Source organism: Salvelinus alpinus, chromosome 13, assembly GCF_045679555.1.
Source record: "Salvelinus alpinus chromosome 13, SLU_Salpinus.1, whole genome shotgun sequence".
NCBI lineage: Eukaryota > Metazoa > Chordata > Actinopteri > Salmoniformes > Salmonidae > Salvelinus > Salvelinus alpinus.
The window spans coordinates 16,802,555-16,826,224 of record NC_092098.1 but is presented as its reverse complement, the minus strand read 5'-3'; the positions used below and the strand labels follow the sequence as shown (position 1 = coordinate 16,826,224).

General features: G+C 39.1%; 1 protein-coding gene across 19 annotated transcripts in view; it reads right to left on the bottom strand.

The window, feature by feature from the left end:
• Positions 1 to 17,005, bottom strand: part of LOC139537211 (RNA-binding protein Musashi homolog 2-like) — a 350,657-nt gene extending 333,652 nt beyond the window's left edge. For 9 of the 19 annotated variants that reach the window (XM_071338269.1, XM_071338270.1, XM_071338267.1 and 6 more), the window contains exons 1-5: positions 16,805 to 17,004; positions 16,418 to 16,458; positions 16,060 to 16,141; positions 15,519 to 15,603; positions 4,441 to 4,482 (exon numbers count right to left, since the gene is read on the bottom strand). In XM_071338269.1, coding sequence (XP_071194370.1) covers positions 4,441 to 4,482; positions 15,519 to 15,603; positions 16,060 to 16,141; positions 16,418 to 16,458; positions 16,805 to 16,866 — 312 coding nt within the window. In that variant the 5' untranslated portion in view covers positions 16,867 to 17,004. Of the gene's footprint in view, positions 1 to 4,440; positions 4,483 to 15,518; positions 15,604 to 16,059; positions 16,142 to 16,417; positions 16,459 to 16,804 lie in introns of all 19 variants that reach the window. The other 10 variants (XM_071338282.1, XM_071338285.1, XM_071338274.1 and 7 more) reach the window with 3 other exon arrangements.
• Positions 17,006 to 23,670: the final 6,665 nt, after the last annotated feature.

Here is a 23,670-nt window from a genome sequence, read left to right as displayed (position 1 = left end):
GTACATAGAGATATACATAGATATATACATGTACATAGAGATATACATAGAGATGTACATAGATATATACATGTACATAGAGATATACATAGAGATATACATAGATATATACATAGATATATACATGTACATAGAGATGTACATAGATATATACATGTACATAGAGATATACATAGATATATACATGTACATAGAGATATACATAGATATATACATAGAGATGTACATAGAGATATACATAGATATATACATGTACATAGATATATACATAGATATATACATGTACATAGAGATATACATAGATATATACATGTACATAGAGATCTGGTCCTTTGTAGCTCAGTTGGAAGTGCATGGTGCTTGCAATGCCAGGATAGTGGACTCAACACGTCTATCAGTTGCTTTGGATAAGTGTCTGCTAATGGCATATAAAGATATGCTCAATATGATGTATTCTGTTCTATAAAGTATTCTGTTCTATATAAAGGACTTTTGTCCTTGAATGTTCTTTCAAACTCTGGCAGTGGTGCACGACTGAGTTTGAACAGGGAATCTAGCGCTTTTAATAAACTCATATGGACATTTAGAGTAGCTGGCAGCCATGGTTTCAAATTCCCAGCAGTCAGCTGTGTCAGTTGAAATGAAAATCATTCTGAGATGGAGAAGATTATAATACTAAAATCACCTAAAGAAAAACAACATATCTGAGTGAGGCGTAACAGCGGATTCACCAGGCTTTGTGAGGCTGTCCAGAATGAAAAGAAGAGGAAGAGATGGAGGGAGAGGAGAGAGACAGAGAGGGAGAAACAGAGAAAGAAAGAAAGTAAGAATGGAGAGAATGTAGGAGAGCAGCCCTTCTGCAGGTTTCTTAATTGGCATTGGGGTAGAGAACTGCACTCCTGGGCCTCTCTCCTTTGGCAAGCATTCCCAATAGTGTGTGTGTGTTTCTGTGAGGGAGTGTGAGTGTGTGTTTGTGTTTCTGTGAGGGAGTGTGTGTGTGTGTGTGTGTGTGTTTGTGAAGGAGTGTGTGTGTGTGTGTGTTTGTGAAGGAGTGTGTGTGTGTGTGTGTGTGTGTGTGTGTGTGTGTGTGTGTGTGTGTGTGTGTGTGTGTGTGTGTGTTTCTCTGAGGGAGTGTGTGTGTGTGTGTGTGTGCATGTCTGTCTGTCTGTGTGTGTGCGCATCTTACATAATTGTTGTTCTGTGTCTTTGGTTGTGTGTGTGTGTGTGTGTGTGTGTGTGTGTGTGTGTGTGTGTGTGTGTGTGTGTGTGTGTGTGTGTGTGTGTGTGTGTGTGTGTGTGTGTGTGTGTGTGTGTGTGTGTGTGTGTGTGTGTGTGTGTGTGCGCGCGTGTGCGCGCGTGTGCGTGTGTGCGTGTGTGTATCTATAAGGGGGGCTCTGTCTGTACTGTACTTCACACAGTGTCACCTTTGGACTTCATTAAAAACTTGGCAAGGAGTTTTCTCTCTCAGCAACACGTTTGTCCCTAGCTCCAGCACCACGGGACACCTGGGAGCTTTTCTCCAACTCAGAACATTAAGCACACAACAAATCCCTCAGAAAGAGGTGGGGGACCAGAACCAGACAAAAGTGAATCTATTCTAGACCCTCTAGCCTCCCCTTCCCTCTATCACTAGCAGTAGAAGTCCCTCAGCAGTAGCAGAAAGAGAGAGGCAGGCAGAGTACACAGCGGACACGCACACAGACAGAAGGGGAAATCTGGGCCACTGCTTTGATGGTATTTATGACTGATAACCTAGATCCATTTCCACTCAGGCCTACTACGGTACGCTTTGTTAGCTGCAGTCAACATTTGAAGGTTACTTCCTCTTCCTGATTAAAATATACATATAATTCAGCACCAAATAAAACTTTGGGATTGTCAACCCAAGTAAACAGTATTACTCCTTCAAGTTCCTTTACAGTCTAGCTCCCACTGTTCAGTACATCCAGAACATATCTATTTGTGTACAGTACAGAGAGGCTTGTCTCATCAGTGCAGTCCAATGACTGCCATTGATGTGGCGACTAGTGGCTGCTAGTGAAGCCTAATGAGGCAAACAGCCCCTGGTGAGACGGCCCGGCAGAAAAGAAGGGGTTAAGCTGCGCTGCTCGTCTTCTCTGAGTGGCCCAGCTCCTTCCTTTCATTTCCATAACAAGCCATCAGAGCTCATCTACCAGAGAAGTGGCCAATTAAAATCATGTTGGTACACGCTATGATTGTCTGTGATTCCGCAGTGTGAAAACAACAACAACAGCAGCAGCGCAGCAACAACAACAGCGGCAGCGACGGTATCGGTAACGACATGGACAGCTGAGAAACCAATCTTTAGCGATGTGGGCAGCAACCGTCACCTTGGTTTCTAAACACACCAGGCAGTCATCAGCCCCCAGTTTCCATGTTCCTGTGAAAACACAAAGAGAACCGCTCCACAAAGGATGAGAACAGAGAGGGACAGCACCTGTCCATCGCTCTCTCATACCTAACCCCTCCATTCACCTCACACAGACATCACGCTGTGCAGATCTATTGGCTCAAGACAGTAGGAGATCCATGTGTGACCAGGTAGAACAATTCTAACATAATTGGGGCCCCTATATATTCATGCACTGTATTTAATCATATAGGAAACTGGGTGCATTATAATAGCACTAAGGCCAATGTCTGAAGTACCTGGGGAGATACATGTAGATGTAGGCTACTTAACTCTCTCTACAAAATCTACAATCGCTTAAGGTACAGTAACAGTACTATACGCAATATGCAACAGTGCAGGGTAGATAGGGGGTGGAGTAAAACCAGGAGGAAACCAAAGCCGATTGGTCTCTCAACAACCCAGCGCCATTGAGGCACCTGTAGCCTGCCCTAGCAGCCGGCCTCATAGAAGCCCATCTCTCACTGAGGACAGGCCTGTTAAACAACAGCAACAAGCAGCCGGCTGGAGAACAAGGTGGGGGGAAGAAACGATGACAAATTCAAGACAGAAAGTGCTTTCTAAATGGCAACCTCAGACCCAGACTGCTTATAAAGGCCTTAAATCAATTAAATATGAAGGAGAAAGCCATGAAATGCTAATCTATCTGCCTTAATCCTATTTCTTTGAGATACTTTGAAATCCACATTCTCTTGCATAATACTAAAACAAATAAAAGCCATTTTCTCCAATAATGAGCTTGCCCTAGAGCCTGCCGTTTTCTAAAACATCTCAACGACAGGTATTTTCTGTACTACTGTAGCAATTCTGTTTAGTAGTCATTGTTTTCTTCTAGTGATGTAACCTACCTTCATAATGACACTGGATGTTTATAAGTGTGTGAGAACAATTCATGTATTTCTGAGCGATTCCGTTCTCTTACATGTTGGTCCCAGCTAAACAGAGCATATTGTTGTAAAAAGCATAAAATAATAAGCACAACAGCTATGTCTTCCAGGGAGGAGCTAGCTTCCCTTTCAACTGAAATCCCAAAATCCAGAAGCAAAACATGTCGGTTGTTTTTGATGTGTTTTATTTGTTTTATGTTCAGGAACAAGCCGAGGAAAATAAAAGGTTTAAGTGACAAACAGGCAAATGAGGGAGAGGAGAAAAAGAGCTGGTAGTTTCTCAACCATATGCCGATACCCGTAAGACACCATGTGCTCTGGCTTTGAAAGCTTTCACTGCCAATTCCCCATTTGAAACCAGAACCGCTCAGTAACAACACCTCTCTGTGAGCCGGTGGGAAGGAGAAAAATACATTATTGATCTCCACCCGTTTCAGGTCTAAAAGGTCTGATGTGAGGAGCACACAATTGGACTAAAGGCGCTCCCCTCTAACCCAGAGCCAGTCAGAGGGGATAAAGAGCACACCTCTCACCACTGTAGCTACATCATGATCACCAACACCACCTTAACACACTGTGTGTGTGTGTGTGTGTGTGTGTGTGTGTGTGTGTGTGTGTGTGTGTGTGTGTGTGTGTGTGTGTGTGTGTGTGTGTGTGTGTGTGTGTGTGTGTGTGTGTGTGTGTGTGTGTGTGTGTGTGTGTGTGTGTGTGTGTGTGTGTGTGTGTGTGTGTGTGTGTGTGTGTGTGTGTGTGTGTGTGTGTTGCACACAGAAGACAACCAGTAACCGAGCCAGGATTAAGCCATTATGGAAGATATGATACTGTCATCATTAATAAGTTACCTACATGTCAAATATCCCCACTATTTTGTTATTGGTTCGTTTTGGTAAAATTGGGATCAGCATAGGGGAAATGACTGCTGACCATGGAAGTGGCCTTCCAACTGTGCAGGAAGTGGTCCCAAGCTCATAGCACAAGTGCCTTTGGAATGCTTTTTCCATAATGACACACGAGTGGGGAAAATGAAAGGAGTCCTGTTGCTAATAAAGAAAATAGATTTAGAGATTGAGGCTGACTGGTCAGTTAGTATCACTAATACTAAGTGAGGTGGTTTGCTCTTACCTTAGGTTGAGCGCGTCGGGGGAAGGCAACCTTAGGATCAATCTGTGAATGACAGAAACATTTGGAGTAAGTAAATAAGGAATGACATTGTCAACTGTGCATCAACATTCACATTTTAGCGACAGAGATAAAATACTAAAGTTCCTCCAAAGTGACAACAACATCATTTTGATGTAGATGCGGAGAGATGTTCACAAAACGGGAACAGTGCCTTTGAAAGTTTGGAGGAAATTAATAATTCAAGATTACAGTGATGTAAATAGGAGTCTGGAGTTTGTGACTCCAGATAATCCAAAATAAGCAGGAAGGTGCATCAGATCAACAATTTTTTTCTGTCTTCGCCTTGTCGTCTCGTTAATTTCATTTTTTCTTCTGTTTAACTGGTCTCGAGGTGTGCGGTTGCACTCTTATCAATCTTGCATTCAGAATGAATAGAAACTATTTCATGCACCGATGTCATGGTGCCTTCTCCTGACTTTAATACCAGGCTCTTAAAAGAGAAATTTCAAACAATCTCATCCAAGCAGACCTATTGAAGGGGAAAAACGTAAACAGATCGAAATTGTTCTCTTGCAGAAAATTACTTCTTCGTGTTTGGCAGGGCAAACCCTTTACGTTGCTGCATATTTCTCTGTGAGGATTTGAAGGATTGTCTACCTAGAGGTTGAATGTAATCCACTAGAGCATCATCATAGAGATCCTGTCTCTCTCAGTGGGCCACATGTAGGCCTGAGATGTCTCTCTCAGTGGGCCACATGTAGGCCTGAGATGTCTCTCTCAATTTACAAAAGAAGCCAAAAAGAAGGAGTAGGTGGTCAACTGTACTGGAAGAGCATTACAACATGTCACGTCAGCTGGACAAAACGTTTTCCTCTTGTAAAACCTCTGCATCTCCTTTGACGTAAAAGGCGTCTGAATCGACAGAACTGAGATCACGTATTCCTAAGAAATGAAGAACAAAACATTCCTAAATAAGGAATGCAATTGACGATTCAGTTGAAAACAAAGACAAAGCTTCCCATCTGTGCAGATCAACTCAGGCTACCGTAGGTACTATTTCACCTGTTGTGTTTTAAGTGAAATGTGAAAGAGCAGCAGGTGAGAATGAAGCAGCAACATCATTTCTCTGTTCTATTTCTATCTGGTGGCGTTATGACTGTTATCGTTGGAAATCAGGTCAATTTGAGAGATGAATTCAATAACACCTGGGTATGGCAACCCTGCTCATAATGAATTTCATGTAATGATTCGTTTTAGCAATTAGCCTCAGGCATAACCAATTCAACCTCAATTACTCAGTGGAGCCGGGCCTAGTCGTGCAAAGACAATACTATATGCTTTGAATAGCAACGCCGTCATACATGGTGCTGTGTCTTACCTTCACAAACTACACACTAGTCCCTGAATATCAACTCTTGCTGCTTGTTTTTGTTTCTCTTATACGGTACATTTTCATTTGGCATAGAGCCTATTTAAGATGTCAAAATAAATGTTTGCTACAGTTCAATTTATAACAGAACAGCAGTGAAGGTGGTACAATTTTGCCTTGCAGCATGTCAATCAAATCTACAATGGGTTTGGAGCATGAAGACTTATTCAACATACAGTCACTATCAATCCATTTTTTTTCTCGTAATGCAGACATTTAGTTTGTTTATTGAAATGGCCCCATAATGCAGTAATTTGTCCAGATTACCAGTGTAGCTGGGTTAGGTAATGATGACTTAGTGTGGGATCTGTTGAGAAAGCTTGTAGAAGCACACCTTTATGTAGGTCACAGCCTAGGAAATGAATGGTTCCTTTGAGACGTTTGCCAAAGGGGGGAAATTCTAACAATTGTTTTCATTCTGTTGAAGTACTCATGTAAATGGGACGTTTATGTGGGAATTACATTTAAAGCCTGGGCCAAGTCATATAGGCCACATATTTCCCATTACAACAGTACACTATAGCATGTCTGGAACTAAAGGTTATTCCATTTTCACACTTCCATAGGAATAGCAGTTTGCTTTTTGTGGTGTAATTGGTCTTGAGGAGTACTATTTCCCCTCACCAGTAGGAAATAAATCACAGTGTTGAATGAAGGGATCATTGCTAGAGCCATGAAATGATAACAAATCCGCCAACAAGATATATGAGCAGTATATTCAATCAATGTTTTAATTCTGGTACAAATTACAATGCATACCGGAAGCTAATCTACAATATGTAATGGATCATATGCCAAAGTTTAAAAAAAGCTTTTACTCAAGCTCTACAGCATCTTCAAACTAGGTATGTCAGACTAATAAAAGAGAACAAACCAACACATGTTCCCCTCCTTTTATCTTCTGTTACAGCTTTTTACAGCAGGGTCTCAGAGGGCCTAGTCACTGTGCGATTGTGAAAGATCAGGGCAGGAGGCAATTGTTTACATCCTTAGTTTAGATCTTCCAACAGGATTTCCTACATTATTCCAGATTCTGGGTAAACTCTCTCTCTTAACAGATCTTCCTCTATACTGGCAGTTTAAGATTAAGTTGTTTTTAAAGCTGCCACAATTGCTTATCAAAAGGCTTGATTTCTTAATTGTTTTCTTTGTGCTTTGAATGATTTAGGAAGCATTAGTATATAATGATTTATCATCTGCCTCTTTCAGTCAATTTCCCTATGGTTCTCATACACAAACAAGTATAATCATCGATGTCAAATGCACTGCCAACAAATACCCAAATGAAATCATAATTTCACTTGAGGCCATTAGGCATGCCCTTATCAAAGAAGTATTGTTTTGGAACATTACATCATTCTAGAGCAATTTATTATCCACATTTGGAAGCCTGCTTTAGCCTGCTGTGTAAGCTATGTTATAAAAAATAATTACATGTACAGTGCTTTCAGAAAGTTTTCATACCCCTTGACTTATTCCACATTTTGTTGTGTTACAGCCTGAATACAAAATTGATGAAATCATTTTTTTCTCACCCATCTACACACAATACCCCATAATGACAAAGTGAAAACATGTTTTTATAAATTTTTGCAAATTTATTGATAAAGAAATACAGAAATATCTCATTTACTTAAGTATTCACACCCCTGAGTCAAAACTTTGTAAGAGCACCTTTGGCAGCGATTACAGCTGTGAGTATTTCTGGGTAAGTCTCTAAGAACTTTCCACACCTGGATTGTGCAACATTAGTTCATTATTAATTTCAAAATTCTTCAAGCACTGTCAAATTGGTGGTTGATCTTTGCTAGACAAGCATTTTCAGGTATTGCCACAGATTTTCTAGTAAATTCAAGTAAAAATTGTAACTCGGCCACTCAAGAATATTTACTGTCTTTTTGGTAAGCAACTCCATTATAGATTTGGCCTTGTTTTTTTTAGGTTATTGTCATGCTGAAAGGTGAATGCATCTCCCAATGTCTGGTGGAAACAGACTGAACCAGGTTTTGCTCTAGGATTTTGCCTGTGCTTAGCTCCATTCCGTTTATTTTTTATCCTGAAAAACTCTCCAGTTCTTAACGATTACAAGCATACCCATAACATGATGCAGCCACCACTATGCTTGAAAATATTGAGAGTGGTCCTCAGTTGTATTGGATTTGCCCCAAACATAACACTTTGTATTCAGGGAAAAAAGTTAATTGCTTTGCCAATTTTTTGCAGCATTACTTTAGTGCCTTGTTGCAAATAGGATACATGTTTTGGAATATTTTTGGTATGTACAGGCTTCCTTCTTTTCACACCGTCAATTAGGTTAGTATTGTCGAGTAACTACAATGTTGTTGATCCATCCTCAGTTATATCCAATTAAAGTCATTAAACACTGTAAATGTTTTAAAGTCACTGTTGGCCTCATGGTGAAATCCCTGAGCGGTTTCCGTCCTCTCCGGCAACTGAGTTAGGAAGGATGCGTTTATCTTTGTAGTGACTTGGTCATCCAAGCTGTAATAAAAAACTTCACCATGCTCAAAGAAATATTCAATTATATTTTTTTTTAATCTACCAATAGGTGCACTTTTTGCAAGGCATTGGAAAACCTCCCTGGTCTTTGTGGTTGAATCTGTATTTGAAATTCACTGTTTGACTGAGGGACCTTACAGATAATTGTATGTATGGGGTACAGAGATGAGGTAGTCATTCAAAAATCATGTTAAACACTAGTATTGCACACAGAGTGAGTCCATGCAAATTATTATGTTACTTTTTAAGCAAATCTTTACCCATTAACTTATTTAGGCTTGCCATAAAAAGGGTTGAATACTTACTGACTCAAGACATTTCAGCTTTTCATTTTTTATTAATTTGTGAACACATTGAAAAACATAATTCCACTTTGACATTATGGGGGAGTGTGTGTAGATCAGTTACAAAAAAACAACATTTAATCCATTTTGAAATCAGGATGTAACACAACAAAATGTAGAAAAAGTCAAGAGGTGTGAACACTTTCTGAAAGCTCTGTATGTCTGTGTTGATTCAATTCAATTGACGTTTTGTAGTATGCCACAGGTATTCATTTGCTCAAAATACAATCACTGTAATTATTATAAGTGCAACGAATGATGACAATGCAAAAAGTACTGCATGTTTGGATGCATAATACTGTAAAGAGAAAAGTCTGAGAAGAAGACAAAATCCATCATAGGATCTGTTGGCTCTAAGCCTGGGAAAGGTATGTATACCTTACATGATTAACTGTCGAAGACAAAGCACCTGCTAGACCTGAACCAACAAGGGGCACGGTGGAGGTGAGCTCACAGCTGACATTACTTTCAATTTATATCTGACAGAGGAGGCTTAGATTTGTTCAGAGCAGCTGCTCCTATCTGTACCAGCCCTTTCTTCTTTCTCTCTCTCTCTCTCTGTTGTTATCCCCCTCACCTCAACCAGCCATTCTGTCATTTCAAACGCTACATCAAAACAGCAAACAGGGGTTGGCCAGAGGTCATTCAATAATGGCTGAAAATATCTGTGGACAAAATAGGCTACCTTTGTCTTGGAAGAAAAAAATCACTTATTTAGCAGTACAGTACATCTCCTCTGGCAGGAGTCCAGAGTGAATAATCCCGACCTGGACATTGATACTGTGACGCAGTAATCTAACTCTACAACTCCTCACATAATGAAGAATTATAATCACTTCAAATCATGTTCGTCATCATTTCTTAAACTAACTGTACGTAAAAAAATAACTTATACTTTTCCAAATGGGATATAGGATAATATCAAATATAACATTCTAAATATGTTCTGAATTGCTTTGTGTTTTGAAGCCTCAGGCTCTACTTGGCCATATGTCTCCATTCACATTCATCCTGGTCTGAAAGCACTCTGTTTTAATAACTGGACAGAAAGCAACCCATGCAATCAGGGTGGATTGAACAATAGCCGTGGCACATTATGATGGTGTGTGCATTATGAAAGCATACATGTGCTCATTGTCCACGTCTCTCGCTGACATCTTTCTCCACGGGGTTATCCTGCTTCCACACTGAGGCCATTAGCACTAGAGAACATCCACTACAACAAACAAAGGAGGAATATGTTGTAAAATGTCATACTGTTTGGAACTGGAGTATGCTAACTGTGAGAAATAGATCAAATATTTATAAACACTGTACCATTGAATGAGTTTTTTTCTTCTTTTTTATCTCAGTTGCATTAGTTTATTTCTAAACCTGCAGCCTTGTAGGCTATTGCAAGTAAACTCTTTCACTAAGTCCCTTCAAGGTCACCACTGAGAGAGAAGAATCCATTCAAGCGTCAAAATGCTGTACTTTCAAGCTTCCTACCAACCTAGCATCTCCACAAAAACACATGAAGAGCAATCGAAGTTCAACATAATGAACATTCTCTAGTGTTGTTGTTGAAATAGCAATGTGGGAGGATGATTAGATCTTGACTCATCTCTACACAGTAAGTGTTCTATGAAAAAAAATGTCAGTACATAAACTGGTAGATTTCTTGTATTTAGTTTATGTAGTCTCACTAAGATCAAATCTCTTTTGCAAGAGCGACCTGGTACGAGACTGCATTGCGCTCTTCAACACTGTAGTTAGTACATACAGTGTAATACATACAGTCGCTAGTGAAAGTCTACACAACCCTTGCACAATCTTCACATTTTGGAGCCTTAAAATTACATCTAAAAAGGGATAACATTTGATGTTGTTTATTATTGATCTACACAACCTATTCCACACTTTGTAAGTGAAATAAAAAAATTCTAGAGCATTTTCCAAATTAGTAATAAATACAAAATGAGGACGTATTGATTGTATTGTGGTGGCAGAATCATGTTATGGGTATGCTTGTCATCTGCAGGGATTGGGGAGTTTGTTAGGATCTAAATAATTATGGAAAAAGCAAAGCCCAGGTAAAAAGGTAAAGGAAAACCCGCCTCAGTCTTCAGAAAATGTAACCCTGGGATAGAGACAATTACACAAATGTTTATGACAAAGACACACCAGAATTGTTTTACAAGAGGGGTTGAGTGTTCCTGAGTGGTCTAGTCTCACTCCTGCCTTAAATTTGCTTGAATATCTGAGACAATGTTTGAATATTAGTGCCCATCAATGATTCCCAACCAAATTTACTGAGCTTAAGCAATTTTTACAAAAACAATATACATGTTACCCTAATAGTTGTGCAAAGTTGGTTGAATCTTATTCAAATTGATTCACAGCTGTAATAGCTGCCAAAGGTGCTTCCATCAGGTATTACCTCTGGGGTGTGAAGACATAGGCAATCAAGACATATATATATTTTTTGTTCTACAATTTTTAATCCCTTTTGAATTTTAAGGCAGCAAAATGTGAAGACTGTGCAAGGAACTGTACATCCTACATGTGCGCTTCTGCAGAAAGACTGATGGAATGGAAAATAAGGCAGAACACTGCTGGCTCTGGTCTATGTGATGAAACAACAGTTGCTTCCTTTGCATGCCGGCAAAGTGCCCTATTTAACCTCAGTGGCACATCAGGAACTATCAAATGTTGATCTCAGCGTTGCTTAGTATTAATAGGGCCACACTTTAGGTCCTTCAATAACTCAGCTCATACAAAGAACATGACATCCTCCATCTCTTCAACTGCTAAACCACTGCGCTTTCAGAATCTTAATCCGAATGATTTTCACGGGGTATTCTCGCTTGCTTATCAAGATGCCGTCTGTCAATTTTATTAACACAACACACCTTAGTGCAAGGGAAATTTAACTAACAGTAATTAATAAATGTGTAATGTTCTGGAAAAAAATAAACAAATAAAACATTACAACGTGATTGTATGTTTCAAAAATGTTCTCGATAAAATATATCAAGCTATAACCTGCAATTTCAATTATAGCTTACTTCACTCAAAGGAAGTCTTATTCATTACACACTGTACAGACAAAATGGAAACCAAATGGCTTTATTAAGGCGAGAGCTTTATTTATACTTTACATTAAATAATCCAAACAATAAATTCAACGGAACTAATACCAATGTTTTATTTGACAATATGTCGACTTACAATGTAACTACAGGCAACTCAATTGTTAATAACTATGGTTAGTTTGTCAGACAGAATTGTTTATCTTTGAGTCGTATTAGTTGTTCGGTTATAGTAAGAAATGTGGATGAAACAAATACAGATACAGGACACACCAAGCAAAGACACCAGATGAGACTTCTCATCTCTACAGAGAACATAAAGTGCATTGGTATGAGTGCTTTGTCAATAACCAACTGTTGTACCACCTGCATTCTATCTACACCACGAGGGGCAAAACGAGTGTTATTCAATTAAGGTTACTAAAGCATATTCATTATCACAAATAAAGAGTTCTTCCCTCCCTAATGTAGATGTATCAAAAGTACTGTATATCTACAGTATACTGTACGTACCATATTCAGACATACAGTACAAGTCAAAAGTTTGGACACACCTACTCATTCAAGAGTTTTTCTTACTTTTTTACTATTTCCTACATTGTAGAATAATAGTGAAGACATCAAAACTATGAAATAACACATATGGAATCATGTAGTAACCAAAACATTGATAAACAAATCAAAATATATTTTAGATTCTTCAAAGTAGCCACTCTTTGCCTTGATGACAGCTTGGCATTCTCTCAACCAGCGTCACCTGGAATGCTTTTCCAACAGTCTTCCCACATATGCTGAGCACTTGTTGGCTGCTTTTCCTTCACTCTGCAGTCCAACTCATCCCAAACCATCTCAATTGGGTTGATGTCAGGTGATTGTGGAGGCCAGGTCATCTGATGCAGCAATCCATCACTCTCCTTCTTGGTCAAATAACCCATACAAAGCCTGGAGGTGTGTTGGGTCATTGTCCTGTTGAAAAACTAATGATAGTCCCACTAAGCGCAAACCAGATGGGATGGCGTATCGCTGCAGAATACTGTGGTAGCCATACTGGTTAAGTGTGCCTTGAATTCTAAATAAATCACAGACAGTGTCACCAGCAAAGCACCGCCACATCTCCTCCTCCATACTTCACGGTGGGAGACACACATGGGGAGATCATCCATTCACCTACTCTGCGTCTCACAAAGACACAGCGGTTGGAACCAAAAATATCAAATTTGGACTCATCAGATCAAAGGACAGATTTCAACCAGTCTAATGTCCATTGCTCGTGTTTCTTGGCACAAGGAAGTCTCTTCTTATTATTGGTGTCCTTTAGTAGTGGTTTCTTTGCAGTAATTCGACCATGAAGGCCTGATTCATGCAGTCTCCTCTGAACAGTTGATGTTGAGGTGTGTCTGTTACTTGAACTATTTAACATTTATTTGGGCTGCAATCTGAGGTGCAGTTAACTCTAATGAACATATCCTCTGCAGCAGAGGTAACTCTGGGTCTTCCTTTCCTGTGGCGGTCCTTATGAGAGCCAGTTTCATCATAGCACTTGATGGTATTTGCGACTGCACATGAAGAAACTTTCAAAGTTCTTGGAATTTTCCTAAGTGACTGACCTTCATATCTTAAAGTAATGATGGACTGTTGTTTCTCTTTGCTTATTTGAGCTGTTCTTGACATAATATGGACTTGGTCTTTTACCAAATAGGGCTATCTTCTGTACACCACCCCTACCTTGTCACAACACAACTGATTGGCTCAAATACATTAAGAAGGAAAGAAATTCCACAAATGAACTTTTAACAAGGCACACCTGTTAATTGAAATGCATTCCAGGTGACTACCTCATGAAGCGAGTTGAGAGAATGCCAAAAGAGTGCAAAGCTGTCAACAAGGCAAAGAGCGGCTACTTTGAAGAATCTGAAATCTAAAATATATTTTGATTTGTTTAACACTGTTTTGGTTACTACATGATTCCATATGTGTTACTTCATAATTTTGATGTCTTCACTATTATTCTAGAAAATAGTAAAATAAAGAAAAACCCTTGAATGAGTAGATTTGTCCAAACTTTTGACTTGTACTATACATATAGAACACATGCTAATCGTCAGTATTTATACTGCATGTGTGTAGGCTGTTTATCAATGATTTAATTCCTACATGTATGCCATATATTCTAATATGTCACAGTGCTCTAAGCGATAACATTCTGTCATGGTGTGTGTATCAAATAATCACACATTAAATGAAACACTCTGTGGCTTTCTCCCCACTATCTGCATTGTACATCCCAATATTATCTGCAACAGCTTACAGGTGCTACTTTCCTTTTATGACATGCAAAACATGAACCCGCTCCTCTTTCACTTTCAAGTATCAAGATAAAAACGGAAAGCCTTTACAAGCACCCTCCAGTGACTTGCCAGTCAGGTCAGGACAGCCTTACAACAAGTTATAGCACTGCTTTCAGCCAGGCTCCACTGTAATTGTACACTGCTTGCTGAAGTACAATAGGTTTGTCTTGCCAAATATATCTGAAAGACACTCCCCTCTGAACTTGACTTTCACAGAAGGCTGCAAACAAAGCGTTTATTTCTCGGTTTGGACTATTCCATTTCCAGAGCTGTGTGAGCATGACTGGATATCACCACCCACTGAGCAGATATCTCAGACAAATATGATTTCATCTGAACGCTGTCTAATTCACCGCTACACAGATTACTGACATGCTTAATTATTCATCTACTGCCACATTTCAAAAGGGAAGCACAACACAATAGTTCAAGGCTTGGGGATGGGGATGCCATGTGTGTGTGTGTGTGTGTGTGTGTGTGTGTGTGTGTGTGTGTATGGATGCCTTGGTCTGATGGAAAGGTACATGAGATAAACTGATGGGAGAAGCACCAGGTTTGTGGATATTATAAGAAGACAGAAAATAGGTTTTGGTAATTGGGAAGGTGTTGGCATTTTATAGATTTGACAATGTACTGTGCTTTAAACTTAGAAGCAACAGTTCTAATATTTCAAATACACTTATGTATAAGAAGCATCCACTGACGTAAAGAAATACCAAATATTTGTTGAGATCTACAGGATTAATGGACCCTTTGGACATCAACAATTATTTAATACAATCACATTTGTAACTTTCCACTTCCAATGATGTGATATACATCAAACTGACTAGAGTGACATGTATGATCTGAAAGGTCATATGCATGGACGTGGGAGGTCTGTGAGAGACAGCCCATTTGAGTGACATGGGATATGTGCACATGTGGAGCCATAATGGTAATGGGGAAAGGGGGCATGAGAGCTTCATTCATTCAGAAAAGGGAATTTGAGCAGATATGAGATTCACCTCTGAGTGGCGTTTTACTGCAAGAGTTTGCATGGAGGAGGCAGCGGTGTTATCATGGGCTTATTCCACATCTACAGCTTTGATAAAATGTATGGTTTTACCAAAGAGGTCTTTACCAAGAGGGCCGACCCAGTGACCGGTACATGGCATTCTGAGTATTCTGAGATGCCACCTGCCACACATGGATGTACTGCAGTTGTTGTTGGTTTTAATGTGGTATTATTTTTCTATGTGGAACTTATATTACAGTATTATTACAACTCAAGCATGCCTGTGAAATGAAGGCAATGATGAACATTTAAAATGTGCAACACAGACAGTAAAATATCATTGCAAATTACATCAAAACACAAACATACCGTCTTTGAGTCTAATTCGTGGTGTGGTTGAGCTAAGACTTTATCTACACTGGCAGCATCTGCAAACGTAACGAACCCAAATCCTCTGCAAAACAAAGAAACACAAAGAAACATCAATTAGATTACACATTATTTATGCAAATGAGAACATTGAATATAAGCTCAGCTGATTCTCTCAGTGCATTAACATGTATCAGGAATTTCATTAGCTTTCAAAAAATAGAACCGCACACACATGTATTTACACTATCCTAATTAACCACCATTCATTCAGATGATAGAGATACGACTATCCTGAATTATAGATTACTATAGTAATTGCGGACACTGATATTTAAGTTATATGACGTTATTGCAGTCCCAATTCCCAAAGTCAATGTCAAATTGCATTTGCCCGCAGTTTACTGCGAGCAATACAGCTGCAGCTATCTCTGTGAAACACAACGCGGGACAAACAGCCCGGGTTAAAATGTGGCATGTACACAAGTGTAGGATATAATTTCACCTACTGGAAAGCAAAAGTAAAAACCTTTTATTTTACCTGGAACGTTTTGTCGTGGGGTCTCTCATCACCATACATTCTCTTATCTCTCCGAATTTGCTAAAATAGTCTCTAAGGCTGTCTGTGAATAGAGAAAATATATTGGGTAATTAGTCAAGTACAAATGGTCGTCATACTGTTGTCAGTGTGATTCAAACACGCCCTGCAATGCACATAGGGGTCGAATAGAGGACTTCAGATGATTGGAAATAACAAACAACCTTGCACGCACACAGGCACACACATATCCATATAGTATACTGCACACACGCACACACAGAGAACGCGTGCACGCACAATCAATCATTGCAACAAAACAACATGAAAGATGGGACATGTAAGGGAATAATTGTCTCACCTGGTGAGGTTTGCCAACTGAGGCCACCGATAAACATTTTACTGTAAGAAGAAAACATAGCAGAAGTGAGTCCAGATGTTAGATCGGCCATTTTGAAGACTAACTACTTATAAAAGCGATCTTAAATAGAGAGAAGCAAAAAAAAAACATTCGCTCGATAGCAATAATGTATTTTGTTAAAAGGGGGAGGCCACACATGCTACTGTAATCTGCCAAAGCAAAGCAGAAGCTTCGTAGCTATCACTAACTGCATCCGGAAGGAAAGACCAATGGTTATGTGCGCACTGCAAACTGAATCCAGCACGGCACAGCGCTAAATCCTCTGCCAGATATTCTCACATGAAAAATCCAATAAATAAATAAAATTCGAAAATGTTATAATCTTACCCCGGGTCATGTTGTGAATCATTTGGGCTTCCAGATGTGACTTGACTCCCGTCTCCTTCCATAGCTAACCAAACTATAGGCAGTAACTACAGTAACAGACACACACACACAGACACGGCAAAAGCTATGCAAAGCCCCGCTATGAGAATATTACTGAGCCGGGAATGGAATCGTCACACGTGGGATCAACTCAGTCTAGCTCCCTCCCTCTCTCTGCATACCCTCCCTTACCCCACACTGGGCGGGGCGAGGGCTCGTCACCTAACCAATCCAATTGACGTCAATACACTAAACCCGCCTATAAAATTCAGAAAACCACTCCCCATATTGGTCATAACGTTCCCATGACAATGTAACAATTGATTAGTTACAATGTCGATATAGATATTTTACATTCCCTAATGGCAACATTTTATTCAATGCATCATTTCCTTCCAGGGCGCACATGCAATTAGAGAAACGATTAATGATATTTGCAAAAAATCTATTCAATTAAAATCAAAGTTTCTTGGTCGTGTACACAGATTATCGCAGGTGCAGCGAAATGCTTGTGTTTCTAGCTCCAACAGTGCAGTAATGATACCTATCAATACGCACATAAGCCAAAAAGTTTAAAAAAAATAAAAAAATATCAGAACAAGCAATGTCAGATTCCATAAAAAATTATACACACACACACACACACACACACACACACACACACACACACACACACACACACACACACACACACACACACACACACACACACACACACACACACACACACACACACACACACACACACACACACACACACACACACACACACACATACAGATAGACTATATGGACACAGCAGCTTTATACAATACAGTATTTACATATAAATAAAGTGGGAAAAACAGCATGTAAACATTATTAAAGTGACCAGTATTCAATGACTATGTACATAGGACAAAGCAGTCTCTAAGGTGCAGGGTAGAGTACTGGGTGGTAGCCGGCTAGTAACAGTGACTAAGTTCAGGGCAGGGTACTGGGCGGAGGCTGGCTAGTGCTGACTGTTTAACAGTCTGATGGCCTGGAGAAGCTGTTTAAAAGTCTCTCAGTCCCAGCTTTGATGCACCTGTACTGTCTCAGCCTAGATGGTAGCGGGGTGAACAGGCTGTGGCTCAAAATAAGCATATTGGCTATTACAGATGTTAAACTATACTATTGATATATATTGTGAATAACTAATTGTTTGCGCCTTTAAATTACCAATATTATCATTATTTAACCTAAATAAATGCATTAATATTTGATGCATGTTTGTATGAACGTGTGCAGTAGATTGTTAATATTTAACTCTTGCAGAGACAGGTTAAAGTAGGTCTACGGTACCACAGTATTAGCCTGCAATATGTGTTGTATTATACTGTATAGAAAAGGCCTATATTTCTAATAACCACAGGTACACTGCAGAGCTATGCATAGAAGGGGGATATTTTGTTCAAATGGTGTTCAAAATTGTTTCAGAAATGTGTTACCTCACATCACTTATAATAAGAGACTATTTTAATAGGAAAACATTTTAGCATTGTATTCCATGTTGAATGTTGAAACACTACAGTACAAGAAACACAGTCCACCTGAAGATGAAAAAGGAGAGAAAAAAGAGAGGTGGATTTAATTGTAACCTCTGAATATGCATGTTCATTACTCAGTAACTGAGGGAAGCGGGCCTTGTTTTCCATTAAATCTGAACACAAGTGAGAGCTCAATTAAAGCTGGATGCTCAGTGGATTTCAAGTCATGGTACAGTGATTGCTGTTTATTTCCTTACTGCGGCCTGAGACGGAGGGAGGAAGACGCGCGCACACACAATCATTTATCTTTTTTTTTTTGAAGAACACTTTTAAGGCATGTCACACACACTCAGTTCCTGGAATGAATCGTTTTTTTTCTTCAGTAGAACCCTTGTAAGGCACTTAGAACCAGTTGCAAAGTGGTCATTGCTGACTTTGAACTGGTTTGTCTATGAGAGCTAGTTTCAGTGTCGGTCACAAGTCACACAGGTCAACCTTTCTTTTTTCTTTTTTTTTACAATAAACATGATTTTATATGAAGCTATTCTAACCAATGTTGAACCTACTCTTATTCCTAGACAGAAACCAAACGTAGAGGAGGTACAACATTGGTAGGTAGAATTTATTTTCACATGTACAGTGCCTCTCGAAAGTATTCACACCCCTTGACTTTTTCCACATTATGTTGAGATTTTTTTGTCACTGGTCTACTACACACAATACCCCATAAAATGGCTGTGATAGAAAACTGAAGATGGCTCAACAATGTTGCAGTTACTCCACAATACTAACCTAATTGACAGTGATAATAAGGAAGCCCGTACAGAATAAAAACAGTCTAAAACGTGCATCCTGTTTCCAACAAGGCACTAAAGTAATACTGCAAAAAATGTGTTATGTTTAGGGCAAATCCAATACAACACATTACTGACTACCACTCTCCATATTTTCCAGTATAGTGGAGGCTGCATCATGTTATTGGTATGCTTATAACCGTTAAGGACTGGGGAGTTTTTCAGGGTAAAAAAAATGGAATGGAGCTAAGACACTGAGATAAATTCACCTTTCAGCAAGACAATAACCTAAAACACAAGGCCAAATCTATACTGGAGTTGCTTACCAAGAAGACAGTGAATGTTGCAGTTGTCTAGCAATGATCAACAACCAATTTGACAGAACTTGAAGAATTTTGAAAAGAATGATGGGCAAATGTTGCACAAGCCAGGTGTGGAAAGCTCTTAAAGACTTACCCAGAAAGACTCACAGCTGTAATCGCTGTCAAAGGTGATTCTAACATGAATTGACTCAGGGGGTTGAATACTTATATAATCAAGATATATTGGTTTATTTTTTTTGTAAAAATATATATATTTAAAAAAAATCCACTTTAACATTAGAGTATTTTGTGTAGATCATTGACAAAAAATGGCAATTAAATCCATTTTAATTCCACTTTGTAACAACAAAATGTTTAAAAAGTCAAGGGGTGTGAATACTTTCTGAAGGCACTGCAATTGATTATTTTTGTATGAACCACCACTCAGAGGAAAAAGCCACTTGAAATGATCAATATTACAACAACTAAATGTTGATGCTTACTCTGGTAAATGAGTCAATTTATACTGTTTATCGTATTCTCTTCTCTGTGTTTCTCTAGCAGGCACGCACACGGTTAAGCTGAGCTCTAAACAGCCAAATACATCAAAGTACTTTACACAAGGCAAGTAAACATCACAATGTGGATATATCGCAGTAATTGTGACTGCTGTTGTATTCAATGAAATGCAAACACTCCAAGCCAAGGTTTATGGAGTGGTGGAGCATTCCCTTTAATCTGAGCAGCCACTAGTGTTAAGTGAGCATGTCTGAGATGCAGTTCAGCCTTCAAACAACATGGGCGATGCTGCTTTCCAGCCTACCAGCTGAGATCCCTTTCACCAGTCATGATGATATATGATAAACCCTTCCTCTCTACATATTAATGTGATCAATCCCTACCTAGTAATTAACAATACACACAGTCAAAGGTTTGTTCAGTGCTGAAAAGTAATGGGAAAATATTGGTCTTTTAATGATCAAGGTTAGATACAATACGTAAAATGCATGGGAATACCCTTGACAACAGTGAAGAAACTGCATTATATCATTCTACGGCATGGACACTTCTGTGCGTGCTCCTGCAGTCACAATAGCATCTGTGTTTGATTAATGAACGCATAAAGTATTTAAAGGACGTTTACATTTTTATATCCTACATCTGTTACATGCTTTGAACATTTAAATTTGATACTTTTGCACATCAAAACATCTATGACTCGATTCCCTATTGAAATGTGAAACATATATGTTCCTGTTTTGCACATTGAAATACACTTTTAAAAAACTCCCAGAAGTTACTGATGCATCTTTCATTGAGGAAAAATGTGGGGACTGTATCCATCTAGTAAGGTTAAAACAAGAAGCTAAGAAATGTAACACTAGCTCAATAAAGTGAACCCCTCCACCCAGAAAGCTGAGCCTAGAGACAAGGAAACATTGTCCTGAGAGCATTGATATATTGAACATAGCATTGACAAGCATTCAACATAAAGACTTTGTTCTCACACAGCTCCTCAGTAGTGATGGCACTCAGCATGCAGGACGGCAGAGAGATAACCAGGCCTGTGGATGCTGATCGCGTGGAGCTATTGGAGATTTAAAGGGAAAGAAGGAGAAATTAGTGTGAGAGGAGAGCAGAGGGGAAGTTGAGTGAGAGGACAGCTGGGAACATCCTTGTCTGCTGCAGCTGTCACACAGTCCCTTGTCCTCCTACTGCGAGCTCCAGCAGAGATCGATGCATAGATCTCAGTGACAGTCAGAGGCTTTGCTGTTCTGTGTTAGGGTCTCTGCTGTTCTGTGTTAGGGGGCTCTGCTGTTCTGTGTTAGGGGGCTCTGCTGCTGTCTAATAATGCCTAATAATGACTTCACATATTCAACCCATATTGTAATGATGACATTTACTTCAAAACATTGCCCTGGTCTGCAGTATTCCCCAGATACAACCATGGTTTTGATGCCATGCATGTCAATTCTTAATGTTGATATTATTTATTAAAAACAAAAAGGAGTGATTCAACAACCTTTAACCTGAAAGGCCATTTTTCGTAATAAATAGAGGAGCCTAAATAGCAGATATAATCTTCCTATTTGGTAGTGATTGCTCTGTCTTGCTATATTATTACTGTATTTTTAAAAGAGGAAATGTGTCAAGCCAAATACAGGGGGATATAAAAGTTATTTTTACCAGAGGATTTTAAACTGTTAAAAAGCAATACCTGTGATTGGATGATACATTTTGTTTTTACCTTTACCACCCTCCTATTAATTCCTAGCACACCTGTGTCCTACATTAGGTCCCATAATTGACTAATCAATTGCACCGGTGTTGGTTAGCCACCCACACAACTTCACCGAAATATCCAGTACAATCATTTGCAGGATAACGTAACGTAGGCCTACAACAATATAGCAATTTGGTTAATATAGAAATAAAATATAGATATAGAAAAAAAAGAAGAAAAAAAACTATTCAACAATAAAGTTGGGAGTCATTCATAACCCTAAATAGATCACTAGTTTCTTCCATGAAAAGGCAAGCTTTGTATTCTGTTTCAACTATCACAAATTAACATTACTCTTTTAAGAAATAATATTACATTTTATAAAAAGAGAACTGACATGTAACATAAAATACAAATGAATCCTTGCACTCAGCAGCACAATCAAAACATGAAGTATAGCACTGACTTGAGTTGAGCATCATGACTAAAGAGAGCATTTATGGAGAGCAACGTGAGGAGACCTTTGCTAATCCTTCAATCTCTCTCCACTGTTGGTGGGTGAGTGAGTGTGCTATTATAAGCAGCGAAGATAATGGGGAATGACAGTGTGACTTCATTAATCAATAGGGGTCTTGGATGAGCCTCCTCATAGTCCTGCCCTCCGATTATCTTTATTTTATTTTTTTAAATATATATATATATTTTTTTTACATGCCTCATGCCTTTAATTAGTCTCATCAAAGACACCAAGGAGTGCATGCTGCTGCATTATTATGGGGCCTTTGCTGGAAAATTAATGTGCACCACAGGTGATTTCTGAAATCCTCCCAACTCCCTCCCTATTATCCTATCAGCAGAACAACTCTGACTTCTGAACTGAAATGCCCAGACGGCATGCTGGAAGACACAACTGTCACCCAGTCTTCAATGTACACCACTGACAATTATAGTGAATACAACAAAAAATAATTACCATATGTATATAATATTTTCATTCAGTTCCAACTCAAATAACGTAACAAATGTGGTGAAACAACCCTTAAATTAAAACAAAAAGTAATGACCCCCCCCAAAAAACCTGGATAGAAGCTGATGAAAGAGAAGACTAGGAGTTGCAGAATTAAGATACAATCGAAGGATGTAAAGGCAAAGAAACAGAGAACACATCTTCACACATATATACCTTTTTTTTTTTTTTACTGTGTTAAATTCAAACATGGGATGAATCTAGACAGAAGTGGATTACAAATTCATTTAGTTCTCCTTCAGACACTGGCATGGTTTCCTGTATACAGTATTAATTCAGAATGGCTCTAATTTGGTCCTGCAAGTGATTCATTCCATATTTCAGTTGAATGTGATGAGTAGTTAGCTGCAAAATAATAACGAAGTCTTCAGCTGCCTTGAACGATGGGCCTACCAAGTTGCCTCACAAGTAGACAATGTTTGATTACAAATGTAACTGCGGAGTTTATATATAACATTTAGTCACACACGCTCATTCTTTACACAGTACTCAATTGACTGAAACATTTGTCTGTGCTTATCAAGACAACAGGTGCTCTCTGTATTTGTAACACTCCCGGTCTAGTGCTTGTCTAATAGGAATAGCAAAAACTAAGCCTTTGGCGCCATCTACTGAATTCACTAGGTTCTTGTTTATTCATTCCATCATTCCCCAGAACATCCACTTCAAAAACTACTCATAACATCAGAGACATACAAATAACTGAAGCTCTCCCTTAAAACATAGATACAAACACTCCGGGGATCAAAGCTGAAGCACAATAAACCTCAGTGAGTTTAACAGTCCAGACAAGTTCCTCACGGGCACTGGTTGACCAAGTCAAAATGTCCTTCTCTAGAGCCTCAATACACTGAATGTACAAAACATTAGGAAAAGCTGCTCTTTCCATGACAGACTGACCAGGTATATCCAGGTGAAAACTATGACACCTTATTGATGTCACCTGTTAAATCCAATCAGTGTAGATGAAGG